Here is an 18688-nt window from a genome sequence, read left to right as displayed (position 1 = left end):
GTTTTTAGAAAAAGTCCCATGCTACACTGTAACTTAATCGCTTGTCCTGTGTCCCGTGTAAAGTTCGCGCTTTTTCATACTTTACTGCAACATACCAGCGATGCTTAACATAGCTGTCCTAAATTGATTCATTAGCACATAAGTGGAAATACTGTATTATCTAACTGTTCCCACTTCATAGCTATCTGAGAAAGTACTAATACATAAAATGGGCCCACTAAGGCAAAAATATTGTGTTCCAGTCCATGTTGTGAAGGTGGCTAGCTAGCGATCCCGTGGTATCACCTTATCCGATAGACCAATCGATAGCCTTCAAAGATTGAACAGTGCAGTGCATAGAAATATTGACAGCAAAAGAAATAAATGCACTGCACCGAAAGGCTGATTTTCGCGAGTCCGAACTACGCGTGACCTTCTCACAGGGTCATCACAACACAAATGAGATCAGTTGCTAGGCAGGTTCAACTTTAAAGCTAGCTGCCAGGCTGGTGTAACCTTGAAACTGATGACACGGAACGGGATACGGGGTTTGAATAAGCAAGACCTCGTGTGTTGTTGCACGGGGATAGAAAGGACCCCAACTTACCCGTGTAAGGATGACAGGAAAATGCGGTGACTCGAAGAGCTTGGCTCAGCTTCGTGCTAGACGACACACGGTAGCTGCGTGTAGCGTAAGGAGAAGCCGTACTGGCCGTTTGCGGCGTTGTCACTCGAGGCGTGGTTGCTTTTCACTTTCAACGTGAATGGCTTGTTGTTGGCTGCAAAGAAGTAGAAGACGAATGTTGAACAATGTTCGCGCACCGCAGGAGCGTGTACTTTCGGGACAGATATAAACGTAATTTCTCGACGCGATTCACAGAGTTCAAGGCCCAGAAGTTGTGCTGGGGCTTATGGGAAGCACTATAGTGGATGTACCGTGGCCTTAATTGTGAGTTTCCTTTACGTTAACCCACAGCGAAGTAAATGAACGCTTTTACGTTTCCCGCCATCCCCGCCCAGAATAAGACCGGCGATCGAACTCGCGACATCCGCCTAACTCAACAGCTAGGGCGGCTGTTGTTTCCATGTGACTTATTATATGTGTGCCACAGAACTTTGTTTTAACTTTTACGGGTCAAAGTTCAACTCACGCAACGTTTGTTGAATTGAGCACTTCGTCATATTCACTTAATTTATAGCTCGCGTTTTTAAATGATAGTTTGAAATTAAAATTGCGTTAGAGGAATGTTCATATTAGCTTGCGCCCATTGATATGGTATGTTCATAGTTCCGGCATACTCAGATGCCTGCATGAAGCGGGCGTATCATAAAAAATGGGAGCTTTTACGACAAGTTTTTTTTTTCTTTTCTTTTCGAGAACAGGTATATCCCTTAAAACTTCCAGGTTATATTACACGTACACCAATAATTGTCGCCAAGCGAGGAAGACAGGAATCTTACGCGAACCGAATGTTCTCCACTTTAGAAACGGAAATACGCGCCGCATAGCTTTTGAATTGCAGTTATTGCTCTTTTCTTTAATACCATGTGTCAGCAACACACATGTGTAGACCGGCAATACGCGCATTCATCGTGTCCTACCCTGAGAGAAATGTCCAGTTTCACGCCAGTCTTAAAGAGAAGTTTTCGCTAGAATCACGTTCACATACTAAAATCGGTTTGCTCGGAAACGGCAGAATTTTTTTACTTCAGAACTTGCATTCCTTTCTCTCTCTTTTTTTTTTTTTTTTTGGCAGAAAGACGAGCGAGGGCTCAAGGATGTAACACGTATCATATGAGCTTTGGATTTCCCTTCGGGTAGCGTTACAGTAAATACAGGCTGATGCATGTATCGTATTCGATAACATTGTTGACGAAAATTGCTCGAAAATATATTGGCATAGTACGTAATATTCCGACTCAACAAGCTCCTGAAAACATATGTTTTCATTTTATACTACATATCGTACGTTACATGAAAACAATGCAAATATCACAACTCACATATGATGACGTTCTCCTCGCCGAGGCTAGTACCGCAGAAGCGATCCTGTCCCGGACCTAGGCCCAGCGTCGAGCCCTGGTCAATGCCCACGAAGTCGTCCATGTTGCAGATGGTGCCGTTGGCGCCCCTGTCGATGGGCTTGCCCCAAGAGAAGGACGAGTTGGACTCGGTCTCCCACTTGATGGAGCAGTAGTTCTCCTCCATTCGGATGCATATGGAGTAGCGAAGGTTGCTTAAGTAGCGAACTCTGTGCTCTACCATGGGACCGTAGTTGAAGCTTCGCACTATGGCACTCGGACTTCGGTAGTACAGCAGGCAACCGGCAGGAGCTGCGTGGACGAAAGCCGAAGAGGTAAGAGGGTTCACGATCACGTCGGTTGGTGGTTTATGAGGGATCAGATGCCGCGATCACCGTAATACAACTTCTCAGATTTCTGCAGTCTCTTAGAAAAGCTTGTATTAAAAAAATTCGGCAGATCCCACGCTTTGTGGGAATCGGTTTCATGCGAATTAGTCAGCGAGTATTTCTATGCTGTATTTTATGGCTTTGAACCAAGCGTTACGAGGTGGATCGACGCGTTTTTGTAAGTGTAGTAGCTGTGTGCACATCGTGGGCTTACCAGGCATGATGACAACGACAACACTGGCGTTTAAAGGGTAACTTAAGGTGCGACGTCACGTGAGCCCTCACGTTAGAGTACATACGTCAGTATTATCGAATTGAAGTTCACTTTATAGTGCAATCATGTGAATATCATACGTAACTTTCGTTAATGTATTCCTCCGGGGTCGAGCAATGCTTCAATAGAGCTTGCTCAATCATGGCAATGCAAATGTAATGCTTATTAGACTGCTATAAAAGCGGAGCCAACATTGGAACCACCGACGTTAATCTGATTTGACGCCTTTATCGTAGGAGTACATATGTAGTGTTTATTGCTTTCTTGTAAAATCAATAGCCAGCACCACAACCACAATCGACGTTCCCCAAAATTACGCCTGCATAGGCTGTTTTTCCAAACCACTTCATAGACCTGGTGTGGATCTGTGGTAGAACACCTGATTGCCACGTAGAATGCTTGGGTTCGATACCTGCTGGGATCCTGTTTTCCATTATTTCCATTCGTGGGGTCAGCGCTGCCGCTGTCGGTTTTTCTTAACGCTCTCGCATTTAAATTACCAATGTCCGTTCTCGCCGTTCCTGGGTAGGTAACTGTCAAACACCTGTGGCGCATACCCGTACACCGCGGCCCGTGGTAAACGGGTATGTGCTACACATGTCTAGAGGAAAGGGTTTGACGACGTACTCGGCAGGATTTTCACGTTATTCATATCATGACCCGACAGTCAAATTCGTTAAATCCTCTTGCCCTCATATGCCAATTTTCGTCTAGATAGATAGATAGATAGATAGATAGATAGATAGATAGATAGATAGATAGATAGATAGATAGATAGATAGATACGCTCAAAGTGCCAAAGGTTTGCTAAATGCTTCTCATTTAAAACTCACAGAGTTCCTTATGCATTCGCCTAAGATGACTCGAAGGCGAGAGCCATCTTCTTTTTCTTCTCAGTACATGTATCGATCTTGTTTGACTAGCGATGAAACTTATTGACATGTATGTTTTTATGACGGTTATAGGGAAGCAAAATCCATGCAAAACCAATCTAGCCGGACATCGTCATCAGGTCGACGCGTGGGCCTGCAGATACAAATTTTTTTTTGTGAGAAAAAGTTGAACAAAAGAGTACTAAGACCTGCTTGTTCCCTTTGCTGGTCTCCACCATCAAGAAGGCAGCCATTTGATGGTACGTATCCTTTGCACTTATGTCCCGTCCCGCAAGCGCTTTTGGAAACCTAAAAAGCAACTTCGGCGTTTCACTCTCAGGTTCAGGATATGAACTGAACTTGGCCTAATACGTCCTCCACAAGACCTTGGTTTTTTTTGCACCAAACGTGTGAGTGACAGTTGCATTGCTTTTTGGCACACGTTTAAAGGAAATTCGCATGCCCACTAATGATTTGTTCATAGACATAAGTTGAGATGAGTTGAGTTTATTTACCACATACAGTTTTACAGTAAGTGGTTGGGACAGGGGAAAAAAAGCTGCATAAAAACAGCTTGACAATGTCCCACGTCCCAGATTCACTGTGGCAAAACACGACGACAAAAGCAAAGTAAACTTAAATGAAGTAAATGAATTATATGTGCCGCGATTTTGTCTAATCACCACTCATTGCACTGTAGCAAGGGAGCAGTAGTGCTGCTGCCAATATCTTATGAAGGTATACTTAAGCTAGACTTGCTGGACTCTCATTGCCAAACGCGGCTATGTTCAGCCCCTTGGTATAAATTTTGCGCCGCAGTGAAATGCGCAGCAAGATCCATCTGAGGCTTTTGTCAGCTTTGCTGTCAAGCCCTGAATAAAGTTGGGAAAGTCAGAAAAGGCTGTACACTGAGCTTTTGATACTTTTGCTAGAGAGTTCTGATGATGTACTACAACAGACAGGCCCGTAGCCAGGAATTTTTTTTCGGGTATTCATCTTCGTAAACGAAAACACACTTCGGTTGCTTACCCTTCGCACTCTAAAGCGAGAAACCAGGGAAACCTTCAATGAACTTTTTTTTCTTGAAAGGAAGTTTCTTTTAACGTTATGGTGATACAGTTCTGTTTATACTAAAGGTAGGTATGGAAGGCTAAAATACGAGTTCCCGGCATTTTTCACCTTGTACAGTGCTACGGCACGTAATAATAACATTATCTGTATTGCGAACGTAGAGGCAAGGGTTGGCGCCTATCGAAAGTGTTCCATAATTAGAGTCGTCCGTAATACTGAGCCTCGTTATAAAAAGTCACAGTTATTTATCCTCTACCTAATGCGATGGAAGCGAAATAAAACACAAATGACTTCAATGTACCAGTGATTGAGTGCATGTCACTTTCAGCTAATTGGAATTCAATCGGACTTACCTATGTCGAGGCTGTTGCATTGCACCATGCTGATCTTGATACGCCACCTTCTTGTCATCTTGTCCCCATTACTGACTACGCTTAGCACGACAGGATTGCCTGAACTTCTGCCCATGTCCACATACACTGCACAGAATTGTGAAAAGGTAGGTTAGTCATGCATGTTTTCCCCCAAAACTCAGACACTGATGCATCAGTACGTTTACAATGAGTAAAAAACGTGGTTCGCAATATCCCCGATATTAGTTCTGCACGTGATATTTCACAACTTTCTTTCAACGAAGATGCAACTGTCATAACCTCTTGACTCTGTGTTAGTACCACACAGGTTATTTGACGACAGGATGTGTGACCACGCAGGGGTGACGCCTGAAGACACACGGAAGGAGCGATGAGGAGGAGGAGGGCAGCCACCCCCACATTTACCCCCCTCCCCTCAAGAGAAACTGCGCTCACCCGCAAGTGGTGTGATTTGCGCATTACTTATCTACCTGGGAACATGTTAAACTCGCCTACTCTAACGCACAGCAGTATTTTATTTCTAACAGGCGCCGCAACGTCACAATTTTTGTTCATGCAACATCTGCAGTACTACAATCTTACTTTAGGTTCATGGGAGCCACCATCTTGGGCTTTTACACAAATGATTTCTCAATTAGGCGTGTCGTCACGCCAAATTAACATAGTCTCGGAACGTCGAAGGCATCCTCACAACCGTTTTGGCGCGTATCAGTTTCTACTGTAATACAGCAATAGTAGCCTATAGCCAACGCTTCCTCTAGTTGGAGGAGCTACTATAACATATCCTGGCAGCGGCGTGGCCAATGTTTATTTTTTTTTTTGTAGGATGAGGTTTTCAACTGCATTTTATGTATGTTAGTGCGTGCGCTGGTATGTGTGCGTATGTGCAAAACTGAAAAAGTTTTGGGAAAGTAGTTTCAATCCCCCCCCCCCCCCCCCCCACCCTCGGATATGCCAATCAATGTACCCTGCATGTAAGGGACTACTCACACGGGCAATGATATCCATCATATCATGGAACTAGTATATCCATGGTGTCTTATAAAAAATACTGGAGTAGAACTTACGTGCCGAAAGTGAAGTCAGACCTTCACCAGCTAACCACGGGCTCGATAAAAGTGTTTCGAAATATTCTGAATGATTTTGAGCACTATACACACTATATACACTTTTGAGCACTATATAGCACTATGGAAGACCACTAAGCCATCTCAAACAAAAGACGGATGCTACGAATGGCTCACGAGAGAAGCGAAATGGACACTCGCAAAGGAAAGTTTATGGAACCAGTATACGCAAGCGCTAGAGGCGCTTATACACTAAATACTTATAAATTGCGTCAGTATAACTTATACGGCAATCACCCACGAGGAGGAAGTGGTAGCGGTTCCCTGGTAGGCCCTATGAGTATTCCGAACAGAGATTTCTCCAAGCGCCTCTTTGAGTTACTGTTTGCCTTCGAAACACTCAAGGTCTTGGCAAATTATATTAGAGATCACATCACTAATAGTGATCCGGATCTATTTCGTCGGGAACAGCGATCTCTTACCTTACAATTAACCGAGCACTTACGTTATCAGAACAGAAGCCCTTTATCTCTAATCGAGCGTAATACGACAGAGCTGGGCAAAGGCTGGCTTCACATTTCCTGCTACACTGTAAACGAAAATGTACCCAGCTGGGAGGTCTTGGGGGATGATGCTCCCGCCTAACTCCGGTGACCTCTCCCCAACTCGAACACATCGGAATTTGCCGGAGTATATACGTTCATTCACCGCCGTTCTCCTCCCGCGGGCGACGGATGGGAGGAAAAGGGCGCCCTTTCCCTGAATATACTCCGGTGCACGTGCCGCAAATACGTCGGCGGCATCGCTCAGCGACGTTCATTGGCTGCTGGAGGAGTGACGTAGGCAGCCTCGCCGGCCGACCGGTTTCCACCAACACCTCCTAGACAGGTTTTCAGGCCTGCGAGCAAGAATTTGAGGACAAGCCGCCGGCCGTCCAACCCGTCCGACGAGTTCGCTTGCCTTGCATTCCAATCCCCTGTCTCCTCAGTGACCCTGCCTGAAGCGCGTGTGTCCCCGTCGTAGTGCAGCGAGGATTGTCCGAAGCCTTCGGCCGCGTTCGGAAAAGGAAATCGTTCCATGCACCTTGCGGACATTACAAGCGACTACAAGCGTGAACGAAGGTTGTCATCTCATCGACAGCAGCAAGTTGCGGTGCCCTAATCGCGTGATGGTGCCGTGCAGCAAACGACACATTGTGATCTCGCGAGTGGCGAACAAGCGGACGGTCGCGGGTGCGGCGCAAACCTGGTGAGTGAGCTCTTGTTGAATTATCTGCGTCATTTTTCTCGAAAGGTGCTAAAATTGGGTACTGTTATGTTGATAACCAAAGAGATTACGAAGACTAGGTTGGCATTACAGGATGGCAGTAAAAAAATCCAGCGGAAATTTAGAAAACGCGTTTAAGAGTATACGTTGTTGGGCTAGTTGGTTCATAATCTTCAAAATTAGCTAGCGCGAAAATCGACAAGGACTGAGAAGGAACACTGATGTACAGGACAGGCGCTGTCCTGTACGTCAGTGTTCCTTCTCAGTCCTTGTCGATTTTCGATTGAAGAAAACGCGTTGTTTGGACCAGGTGTTCTTTTTTTTTAAATATGGATAACTGCGGTAACTTAAACAGAGCACTGTAATATTCGGAGCGCAGAGTGACCCTAGCGATATGCATTCATGGAAAACATCGTAGTTGTGGGTTAATTCAATAAAGAGTAATTAAGTGATAAGTAAATCTAGTTGGTAAAGAGATATTGTTGGCTTGGTTAGTATAAATAAAAGGTAATTTTTGTCCGCTTTCGATATTAATATGCGCCAGGTCGGGGTCTATCATTAAGTGTTAATATTCTCGATCTTTCATATAAACGGAACTAATAGGACATGAAAAACTGAAACCAGAATTAATTTTTTATATATTTAACGAATTGAGCTAGAGAAATGTGTTTGGTACAGATTTTTAGAACGCATATACGTGCTCATTTCATATGATAAGTGAGTGCTCATTTCATATGATATGAAAATTATTTCATATGATAAGTGGCATCTGAAATATCAATGTAGGAATGTAATTGACACTTCCGAGAATGTGGTCCGTCCATAAAAGAAAGGGAGAGAGGGGTGTCGAGACCAGTCTGTGGGTGATGGGGAATGCGAAAGGAAGGCAGGGGTCGCTTGGCACAGAAACGGGTTGGGGGTGGAGGCGCGGACTAATGGCATGTGAGTGCCAGAAAGGAGCAGGCGCTAGTTGCGGGGACGCGGTGCTGGATGTTGGCTGCGCTTCATTGTGCTCTCGTCGCTTGTGTCCTGCGCTGCCGAAAGGCCCCGGGAACCAAGCCCGAGCAGACAGGCTGAACTGCAGGCGGCACAAACAGCTATGCAAATAGGGATAAAGCTGGGGAGTAGATCCAGTTCCATCGGTTCCCGTCTGCAATCGCCGTTGCCGACGGCCTTGTTCGCGCACCGGCCGCCAACGACGGCCCTCGTTGCATCAAGCTACATGAAATACATAGACTGAAGATAGCTCTTGAAATATTAGAATCCGCGACGCATCGAAAAGAAAATGAAAGCAAAACGGGAACAGGAGTTTGCACGATGTACACCGGAGGAACATGTGCGATCGGCGAAGCATTGCGTAAAGAAAGCCGAAGATCGAATAAGAGACGTAGGGTATCCTTTTCAAATGTTGGGAGACAATGTTAACATGTAGACAGAATAACAAGGTATTAAATATTCGGCAGATCCCACGCCTTGTGGCAATCTGTTTCATGCGAAGCAGTGAGCGAGGCTGCATTTTTTGTGTGTGTGTGTGTGTTGGGCCAAGCGTTACGAAGTGGATCGACGTGTTTTTCTAAGTGCAGTAGTTGTGTACACATCGTCGTCTTACCAGGCAATAACTATTTTGAAAAATGTCCGTTACGAAAAGTTTCATGACAGAGCGGGCGCAGCAAATTAAGAAAGAAAGGTACAACGCCAACTTGCCTCGAAGCCTGTTTTGGAAAGCAGAATAGAGGAACGCTTTTCTTATGGAGCGGTCGTAAGCATAAAAACTGGAAGCGCCTAATATGCGGGAAATAGGACAATAAGAACAGATTGAAATGCAACTGTAATAACCAGTAATGATATTTTATAAAATTAGCAAGTTAATTGGGAGAGGCATTCGTGATACTTTCGTCGAGAGTACTGAAATTCGCTCATTTTAGTGAAAAAGAAAGTTTTGAAAGACTGAGCAGAAGTAGAGGTATCGATTTATAATTGTATGGAAAAGTTTCGCGCGTTTTGCACTTTGTTCGCGGCGCGGAGGTGTGTTTTTATCATAGAGCGGCTGGCTGACACCAGAGTACGTGGGATGTGCTTCTTTATATTGACTTCTTTGTGATATTGTGTACTTTGTGTGGTCCGTTTAATTAGTGCTGCTCTGTCAAAGTTTGTCGTTAATTTTAGTATTGACTATGCTGTAAGAACCTGGGTGTTCTCATGGACTGCCACCCTGTATGTAATTTATTGAGTATCTGTGGCTTCAGTGTCCTCAGTTTTCGTGTTTGTGGCATGACTTAGTTCTCATGTACTACTTTTTTGCTAAATTATGCAGGAAGAAATCAGATGAATCCTTGCGTCGTCAATGAATCTGATGGACGGTCCGTCGTGGATGGTTTCCGGCGACTACGCTTCCTTCGTTTGTTGTGCATTCTTTTGCAGCATTCTGGGCTTCATTTCGACACGCTGCGCTTAAAACTTGAGCGCCGTTGGTTTCACGTGATCTGACTTCTGCTCTGTTTTTTGGTGGCCTTTTGCATATTTGTTTCTTGTATTGCTTTCCCAAATGCTGGCTCATGAACAGAAAACTGCAGCTTATTGTGAATAAACGAAATAATAAGAACTCACGTGTTCTCTTGACTTTCATCTGCTAGAGGTCTGTGGATAAAAGTACACAGTGACTCTGCAGTGTTTCGATGAGAATTCCCTTATGTAACCAACGCGTGACACGATCAGCATAGAGTGAAGAAACTGTAGCAGCGAAGCAAAGAGAAGAATACTCCCGATGCATCTCACTGAAATTCCGTCCGGACGGAGTAAGGAGATTCGTAAAATACTCCGGAGGTGACACGAAAAAACTCCGGATAGCCGGAGTGAAACAACGGCGAAAAATACTCCGAAGGTGCCACGCAGTCACTCCGGCCAGCCGGAGTGAAAGAACGGCAAAAAATATTCCGGAGGTGCCGCGCAAAAACTCCGGCCAGCCGGAGTGAAAGAACAGTGAAAAATACTCCGAAGATGCCACGCAATAACTCCGGCCAGCCGGAGTGAAGGAGCGGCAGAAACACTCCGGAGGCGCCACGCAATAACTCCGGCCAGCCGGAGTAAATGCTTTACTCCGGAAGACCGGAGTATAAAAAACTCCGAATGGGGGGGTCGCTAGAGGACAAGCATTTTACTCCCACCTGGGAGTAATTTTTTTTTACAGTGTAAGCTGCAAGAGCTTCCACTCCAGCATTTTCTAGTGGCCCGAGCAACGAGTTGGTGTCTTGTTTCTTTTCCAGGCACTTCTGGTCGTAATTCAGGTTTTCCGAATATTCAGAAATTTGTTTAAAAAATAAAACTGGTACGAAATCGTTGGTTCTGGTTCAAGCGTTATATTGGATACATATGATATCGGAGCAAAAGTTTACTTAAGATAAGTGCCAATTAACTGTTAGGGCAATTAACGAAAATTGAATGAGTGTAATGAAAGAGCAGACGCTTTTTTTTTTGGGATCAGCTGGGATCTTTGCGACACCTGGCGGGGCAGATATTAACCACGCGCTTCCTTTTATCTAGCCTCTAAATTTCGCTTCGGCAGCGCGAGAAACGCAAGCTTGACCCAAGGAATACACAAGGGCACACGACGCTTACGTGCGAATGCCACTACCAGACACCCAAGTCAAGGATTGGGTTTAGAATCCGGATTTCAACAGCGTAGCTGTTCTAGGGGTGGGCCTGACGACAGATGAGTGTCCGTGTCGCATGTCACGCTCCTATTCCCACGTACACTGACAGATGACATAACTGCCTCGGCCGTGGACGAAGCGGTAAAAAGTCAGTGAAACGGGAAGGGCGTCTCGGGCGTGAATAAGGCCTGAAGTCACTGTAGCTTCAGTGGGTGGCGCAGGGGAATGCCACACATCCTTTCCCGTGCATTTCTACTGTACAAACAACGTAATCGCAGACACCCACACAAAATCACAAAACACCACAGAAAGTCACAGAAAATTGCACGAGAAACACAGAAGAACCCTCAGCACCGCTGTTTCTGCAGGTTCCACACTGTGTCGAACTAGAGTAAGTCTTTTTAAATATCTTCTATGGCATATCTCTGTTTCCAGTCAAAAGTGAAGCCTCACCAAAGTGCGAACTGTTCTTCGCGCAGTTTAAAGGGACACTAAAGGCAAAACGATTTTTCTCATATTAGTAAAGTACTCTTTCACGATACCAAAAACACCACGCTTGCTGCGAGAAGACGCTTAGTAAGCGAGAAAACGTGTAAACGAAATGCGGGTGGCGACGCCACCTAGAAGTTTCCGCACCATTCGCCGTGACGTTACATGTTTTGACGGAGTCTACTAGGGAGTACGTAGTTCCTAATCGGTAAAAATCGGTACATTGTCCTCTGAGGGGGCCATAGACTTAACATACCAAGTTCTAGGTAATTTTGTTGAGCCAATGGCGCCAAAATACGATAAATACACTTTGAAATCCGTGACGCCACACGGGGATATTTCGGCGCGAAATTTAAAAATCAAACTTTGAACTTTACTTTCTTCTCTATCAATAAACCTATGATGGCGAAATTAACGACATTAGAGCTCTCAGAACACAATTTATTGATCTAAGGCGATTCATTGTTTCTCTTTAGTGTCCCTTTAAAAGCCACTCACAGTGCAGTCCCGCGTTCTCTCCGCAGAGAATGGGCAGGCGCTCGCCGACCGTGGTTCGGACCATGAAGGAGTCGGTGATGCACTGTCCGTTCTCGTCGGGCTGGGCCAGGCTGAACTCGAGGAAGTCGAGCCTCAGCTGGCACACGTTGTTCTGCTTCTCGATTGTCACCTGGCAGGTGTCCGTGCCGTTCTCGCCGTTCGGGTAGTTTGGGTTCACGAACTCCGTCTCGTTGTCGCTCGTAGACTTGCCGCACGTGAAGCTCACTGGGAGAGGCGAATTTCGCGGGAACGTATAAGGTATACGGGTTTCAAACACTCGGTTCATGGGCCTTTCGCTAGCGGCCTGGAGCTCACATGAATGTCTTCGTCCTACATTCTTCTATTTTTTAAATAAGTATATAATTATGCGACACAGCTTTACCGCTCTCAAGCATATTTTTCGTGATACACTCCCTGCGGTAACCATGTGCTAAAGTAGTACGAGACTATCTTTCAGAATTGGCGTCCAGATATGAGTCATTGAGGAGATCACTATCGACATTTTTCTCGAATCCTCAACGTCTAATACCCTTCAGAAATGACCAGTAGATGAGATATGAGAAACGCCTGCTTGCAACGTTTGTTCAAGCTCTCCCCACCAAGCCGCCCCCGCTCCGACCTTCTCCACTGTCGTCTCGGCCCTTGTGGGACTAAACTCCGTGAGTGCGGGCCGCTAGCTGAGGTGAGTTTGAGACCCCTGGTATAAGATGTGACAGCTATAGGCACAAGTAACAATGGGAACGCTGTATAAACATTATATAGTGAGGCTTTCCGTTTGTATACTTTATCGGTGGAACCTTGCAATGCTATAGTGCAGTTCTGCATCAGAGAAAGTTGAGACAAGAACACTCGTCTTTAGTTCTGACCACGGAAAGAACATTACTGTAATAAGAAATGGGAACGTCATTTCGGTAAACGTCTAATTAGTTTAGTAGTTAATTAAGTAATGATTGCTTAGTGGTCTATTAAGAGCTGAAATATAGTTCTTGTTGGTCAAGAATGCATCTATGGTCTTTGCTTTAAGCTTCTCGTGCTTGAATCAGCAACTTGAATCATCAAGGTCAATGTAGTTCATGCTTATGTGATACGTGGGCATCACAGGGTTCTTTTGTGTGCCTGGGTTATGGTGAAGAGTTAACCATCTAACCAACCATCACCAACCAACCGCCTTTGACAGGTCGAGTGGTAAAATGGGGGGGAAACATATGAACAATGTCTTCAAAATCAGACGGGAGTATTAGAAAATAAAGTATGCACGACATTTCTACTTCACCAAAGAACATGGTTGGCTAGTCACTGAAGAACACACGTGGAAGAGAATTAATACGCTACTATCAATGTCATTCATAAAGAAACTCAGATATTGCAAAGTCTTCCAATGAGTGCCTCTACTACGAGTTCTAAGACAGAATAAGGGTTCCTGCTAACGCTTGACGGAACAATCTTATTGTCCTGTCACCCTGTTTACGCGATGTGTAGCATGGCTGCTTTTTCTTGTCATCATGAACTTATATCAACACACCTAAGTAGCAGTTATTCTAAGTGACCCAAGCCACCAGTGGTAGTATGTGGCTTACCGTAGCAGCAAACTCCGAAGCCGTTGGCGCATCTGTTGACTTCCGTTCCTTTCCGGTCAATGCAGTCCTGTTCACTGACACAAGTTCCATTCTGGTTGTTGCGACCTTCGCACGGCTGGTTCTGGTAACGCAGCAGGTTGATAATGCCAGCTAAGGAGCACATGGAAATATGCAACAAGTTGAGACAATTCAGTATATAGATACTTTATAATTCACAGTACACGCACGCATGAAAACAAGACACACGAAGCTCAGGCACGGCAGCTGCTGAATAGCTGCTGAGGAAGAATACGTCGAAGGTTCTTCGCGCTGCGCAGCTCGCGCTTTCACATGCTCAGGACTGATCTGTCCCTCTGTGCCAGACATTACGTATCTGGGCTCGCTGCTTACGTCCAGTGAACCTCCTGACAGTAAGCTAATGTCATTTATTTAATAGAGTTCAGCTCAAGAAACTATTTTCGTAGACATGGCATTTAAGAAGTGACAACTTCGCTTTAAAAGCTTATCGGCCAATCCAGAAAGCATTTAGTGGACTATGTTTAATCGGCAAAGAAATGTCCAAGTATATATCATTGTTGGGATGAGGGCTTGAGGAATGTAGCCATTCTGATCTTGTGCTCAGGATGTTCGAAAACATGAAGAAATTTCGCACTGTCATCTCTGGTCGTCATAATCATACATATTTCTTCTGTAAGCCAGCGTGCTGAGCATATTGTTATACACTTCTATGCTGTTCAAATACTAATGAAGCTTCTTCTCACTTATACTTTGAGGTCTTCCTGGTCGACTGGGAGGCAGCTGCCCGCCGAAGATTCCTTGGCCAACTGCTGACGCCAGCAGTGTGGCCAGGACTGTGAGAACAATTATGCCATTGCGAGAATGCATTGTCTGGCACCTGTAACAGATAAAGAGATGGTGGCCCTTGTACAGATGGCAGGGGTATTGAACGCTCTCTAACTTTCGTGATCACAAAATGGCCATTACGCGACACTGATAAATTGGTGCCTATATCTTTATGCAGGTTTTGGCTGGATGATTTATCTTTCTAGCGACCTTGTAGCTATCAGCAAGTTTTTTACCGTTTTTGAAACTTAATGCAGCGCTATCTCAGCGGGAAACTAAGAGAACCTAGATGGCACTGGCAAATAAAATGCCCCACTCATGTAATATTAAGCGATCAACCCAATCATCAGAGATAGAATGTGATCAGTGCGCTTGAGTACTGTGCCAAGCACTTACTGGTTACCACCTAGACTAAATTATCACGATCTTGAAGCAACCAGGGGCTTTTGACCGGGAAAGACTTTCAGGGTGGGTGCATCTTTTGTGTAACAAACGGATTTAGGAGTCTCCGCGGAACAATACCAACTGTGAAAGGAACGTTAGAGTTGCACTGGTAACTTTTGGCGGCCATGTCTTCACAATGGAAATAAACAGGTAAAGCACCCTGTAACCACCCATATCTAGCTATACTAACTGCTAATATTTTGTATCACTATACTTTGAGCTGTATTTGTGGAGAGGCTTGCGTCACTTCTGGGGGCTCTAGATACCTCAATAACGTTGTACTTGGTGGCATGCTCTGCTCTAAACGTACTCAGAGCTAGTCATTTAACGCACGTTAATGACAATCCAAGTTATTGCTATTATGCTGCAAATCAAGTAAAATTCATTATACTAAAAGATCGTTAATGTTACTGGAATCCTTTGTGAATAAATACGAAGCGTAAAAAACGTTAACTTACCTTTTAGAAAATTCTGTTTGCTTTTATTTTTTATGTGTATTTAAACCCTCTTATAGCTATTAACTAATATATTCACTATTTGCTGCGAAAGGTGTGGAACTCAGCACTCAGGATTTAAGTACGAATGAGGTGAACACTCTTGAAGCACAGATGCAAAGAAGGACATCTTATGAAGGGGGCCACATTGCAAAGAACGAAATGTGCCACATCATTCTGCTGTAGAGTGTCCCCGTTGGTCTTATGCGATGAATGACACATCGGCACACAAAATCAATAAAATTAGTTCTCACGCTTCATTACATGACGAATGGCTCCTTAATGGTGCGTAGTACGTTTCCGAAACATCGACAAAATTACGCAACACGAGAGTGGCGTCTAACCGTTAACTGCCTTTTCCCTCGCGTTATCGCACGATAAGTGGCCAGCCAATTGCAAATGCCAAGATAATTACGCATGGGAGTGGAGAGCCCAACGATTGCTACCTTCGCCCCTAGGTGCCTCTCTGGCCTGGGACCTTGACACTTTTGACTATAGACTTCCGCCCCGAGCGCAATCTACTGCCTAATGAGACATGAGCAATTTGCGACCCTGCTTACGGTCTAGCAGTTGACCTCGTGTTGTAACAACGTTAGGCTGAAAAAAAAAAAAAACCTATGACGACGGCACGTTGGTCGAGAATTGTCACGGGCAACGTACCGGGGGCCTTGGGCGCAGTGCACCGTCCGGAGCGTTCAAGGTCGTCGTATCGTCGCGATATCCTCGGTAGCGTCGGTAGCGTGTGCGGCGAGGATTCTACTACGATCGTCGTCTGGCGGGGTTGATTCGCCGGCGCGCTGCTGGCGGGGCGACTGGTGCCTGGACCTACGGATGCGAGGAGGATCCGGTATACCTGTTGCCGAACCTGCTTCCTCTCCTGGGCCACCAGCAAAGCGGAGCCGAATCTGGCCATCGCGCTAGGAAACCGGACTTCCCCGTAATTCGGGTCACCCGCCCGCTATCATCCGCACGTACCCACCCCGCGAACTCCTCTCAAGCAGGCCGGTTTCGCTCCTGCTGCCGGCCGGGCTGGGGGGTCATCACCGTTAAGCAAACAATGAAGCTTCCTTCCCTTTCCCCCCTCTCCCGTCTTTAAGAAGCATTGTGAGGAGCTAGATCGCCACTATGTCCCATTGGACAGCAAGGAGTTATCTCTCGCGAGGACGTTTGAGGATGAGGAGATACGATGGAGGGAAGGAAGGAGTATCTCGCGCGGTCTTGAACAGACACTCGGTTATTTCTCGGGGCGAGTAACCGCGGCACGGTGCTCACCTAACTCGCTGGTGTAGTCCCACGGCAGCGGCTCTTGCTGCTCAGTCCTGGGGGCCTGCCGTTTTGTTCGCGGTGCACTGCCGTGCACTGGCGTCGGCGGCGGCAGGAACCAGAGGGGCAGCGCACCGCACACACGAACGCACTGCTGGCAGCTCCCGCGGATCCCGGACTGGCGATCTATCAGCCGACGGCAATGCCTTAAAAGATGTGCATGCACAGTTTCTGGCTGCCAGGGAACCGCCGCCCGGAGGAACCCGGAAGCGAGCAGTGCCACCCCTCCTTTCAGTTGCCGGGGGGTGATGGAGGCGCCCGGAGCGAGCAGGCCGTTGGCAGGAGGAACAGTCCCATCGCTCCTCTTTCCTCCTCGCACACTTACATAACATCTTGAACTTGGAAGGAAGACGCGGCGGCAGGGGTCACACCATCCTGGCGGATAGTAGGCTCGAGGAGGGGCGGAGGAGAGAGTTCGGTGGGCGAGGGCTGAGTCTCCAGACTTGCTCTCTCCCTTACCCTTCTCTCGTTAAGTTTACCTCCTCGACAAGAAGTAACTGTGTCCTCTCCGGGTGTTCCGCTTCCTCCCCTCAGCCGCCCCAGACCTGACGTCACGGGGACATTGACCTCGTTGTGGGGTAACAGGTAGGTACACACAGACACGCATGGAGAGGAGGGATCGAGGTCTGGTTCAGCTCATGTCTGAGACGTCCTTTCCTCCTCTGAAGGCCGGGCTCTCCTCCCATCCACAGTCGGCACAGCGTTTTTCTTTCAAGCGGAGGGCTTCTGGGTCCACGGGCGGCTGCGCGTAATCGAAGAGGGAGGAAGGAGCCCCTCTTTCTCCTTGCAGACTGGGCTGGTCGGGACAGACGAGCATCTTTTTGTGTATTGTTGCCGCTTCCACTTCGACCTCCACGGTCCCCTCGTGCTCTGTCGAAGACATTCTCCTTTGCGTGTCTTTGTTTCGTTTCAGTTTAACGGTGCGTTGCACTGTCTGCTCTCTTGGAGCTTCTACCCCCCGAAAGCAGGGGTGTGCTTATGCAGGAAAGAGGGGGCACGGGGGTGGGGGGGTTGGAGGGGTAGGCTGTTGATACACGTGCAGAGCAAACCCCCGCAGTGGACGATGACGAAGGAAGCACAGGGATGAACGGACGCCGGGTGTACAGCCGGGTGCGTGTCCGCGCGCGGGTCTTCCATCACCACCGTGAGAGTTGGATGTTCGATTGGAAGGAAGACTAAGATATACAAAAGAAAGAACGCTTCTCTCTTTCTTATCTTCAACAACTGGGTATGTGAAGATGTTCTAGGACATTGAGGAACGAGAGGGCGAGACGGAGAGCAGGCACCGAATGAGCCACAAAAACCTACAAAGAACAGAACCAAAGTGGGATGGCCAACTTGCGAAGACGGGACTAGCAGCCATCGGCCACAAGAAAAGAAAGAAAAACGCTAAGTCCTCCACTAGAGACTACAGAAAGAAGCTGAGGAATCACAATGTTCCGACGAGGGACGGGGGGGGGGGGGGGGGGGGCGTTGTGTTCGTACCTACTGGCATGCTTCTTGTGCCTGACACAATGGGACAAGCCACCGGGAATCGAGGCCGTTTTTCCGGCCGCTTGCGTCACACTTTGGGTAACGGTGCTCCGTGGTTGCTGCTTCTTTTTCGTCTTATTCTCCTTTCCTGTGCGAAGGAATGACATAAAATAAATAAAAAGCAAGACTAAGAGAAGTGCACAGCCCCTGAGGAAGATAAATGAATCGGCAGGGGCGCTGGATGCATCGTGTGCCGACCGATTCGATGCTGCTGTGTGATACGTCGTTCTCTTTTCTGCTTTTTCTTTTTAGGTCGTTTTCTATGTCTGGGTTACGCATGGAGTTGGCATGAATGGCTCCCTTTGTATGTGGCACTTCTCATGAGTAGTTCCTTAGAGTAGCTACTCGCAAACTGCAGCATCTCTCCTGGCAGGAATTTAGTTAGGCGGACAATTCTTCTTGCATGAATAAATGCTGCTGCTCTATTGCTGGTGTGCTGCGTCAAGCAAAGTTGATCAAACAGTGATGGATGACACCATGGATG

The 18688-nt window shown here is 46.6% G+C and overlaps 1 protein-coding gene across 1 annotated transcript; it reads right to left on the bottom strand.

Moving 5' to 3' along the window:
- Positions 1-553: 553 nt before the first annotated feature.
- On the bottom strand, positions 554-16840 carry LOC119401755 (uncharacterized). The gene is made up of 7 exons (XM_037668717.2): positions 16621-16840; positions 14329-14462; positions 13568-13717; positions 11952-12215; positions 4961-5086; positions 1984-2313; positions 554-758 (listed from the first exon to the last, which is right to left on the bottom strand). Exons 2-7 carry the CDS (start codon positions 14450-14452, stop codon positions 643-645), a joined length of 1110 nt encoding a protein of 369 aa, XP_037524645.1. The 5' UTR covers positions 14453-14462; positions 16621-16840; the 3' UTR covers positions 554-642.
- Positions 16841-18688: the final 1848 nt, after the last annotated feature.

Source organism: Rhipicephalus sanguineus, chromosome 8 (assembly GCF_013339695.2).
Source record: "Rhipicephalus sanguineus isolate Rsan-2018 chromosome 8, BIME_Rsan_1.4, whole genome shotgun sequence".
Classification (NCBI taxonomy): domain Eukaryota; kingdom Metazoa; phylum Arthropoda; class Arachnida; order Ixodida; family Ixodidae; genus Rhipicephalus; species Rhipicephalus sanguineus.
Note: the sequence above shows the minus strand (reverse complement) of the source record. Positions and strands in the feature narration are given on the sequence as shown.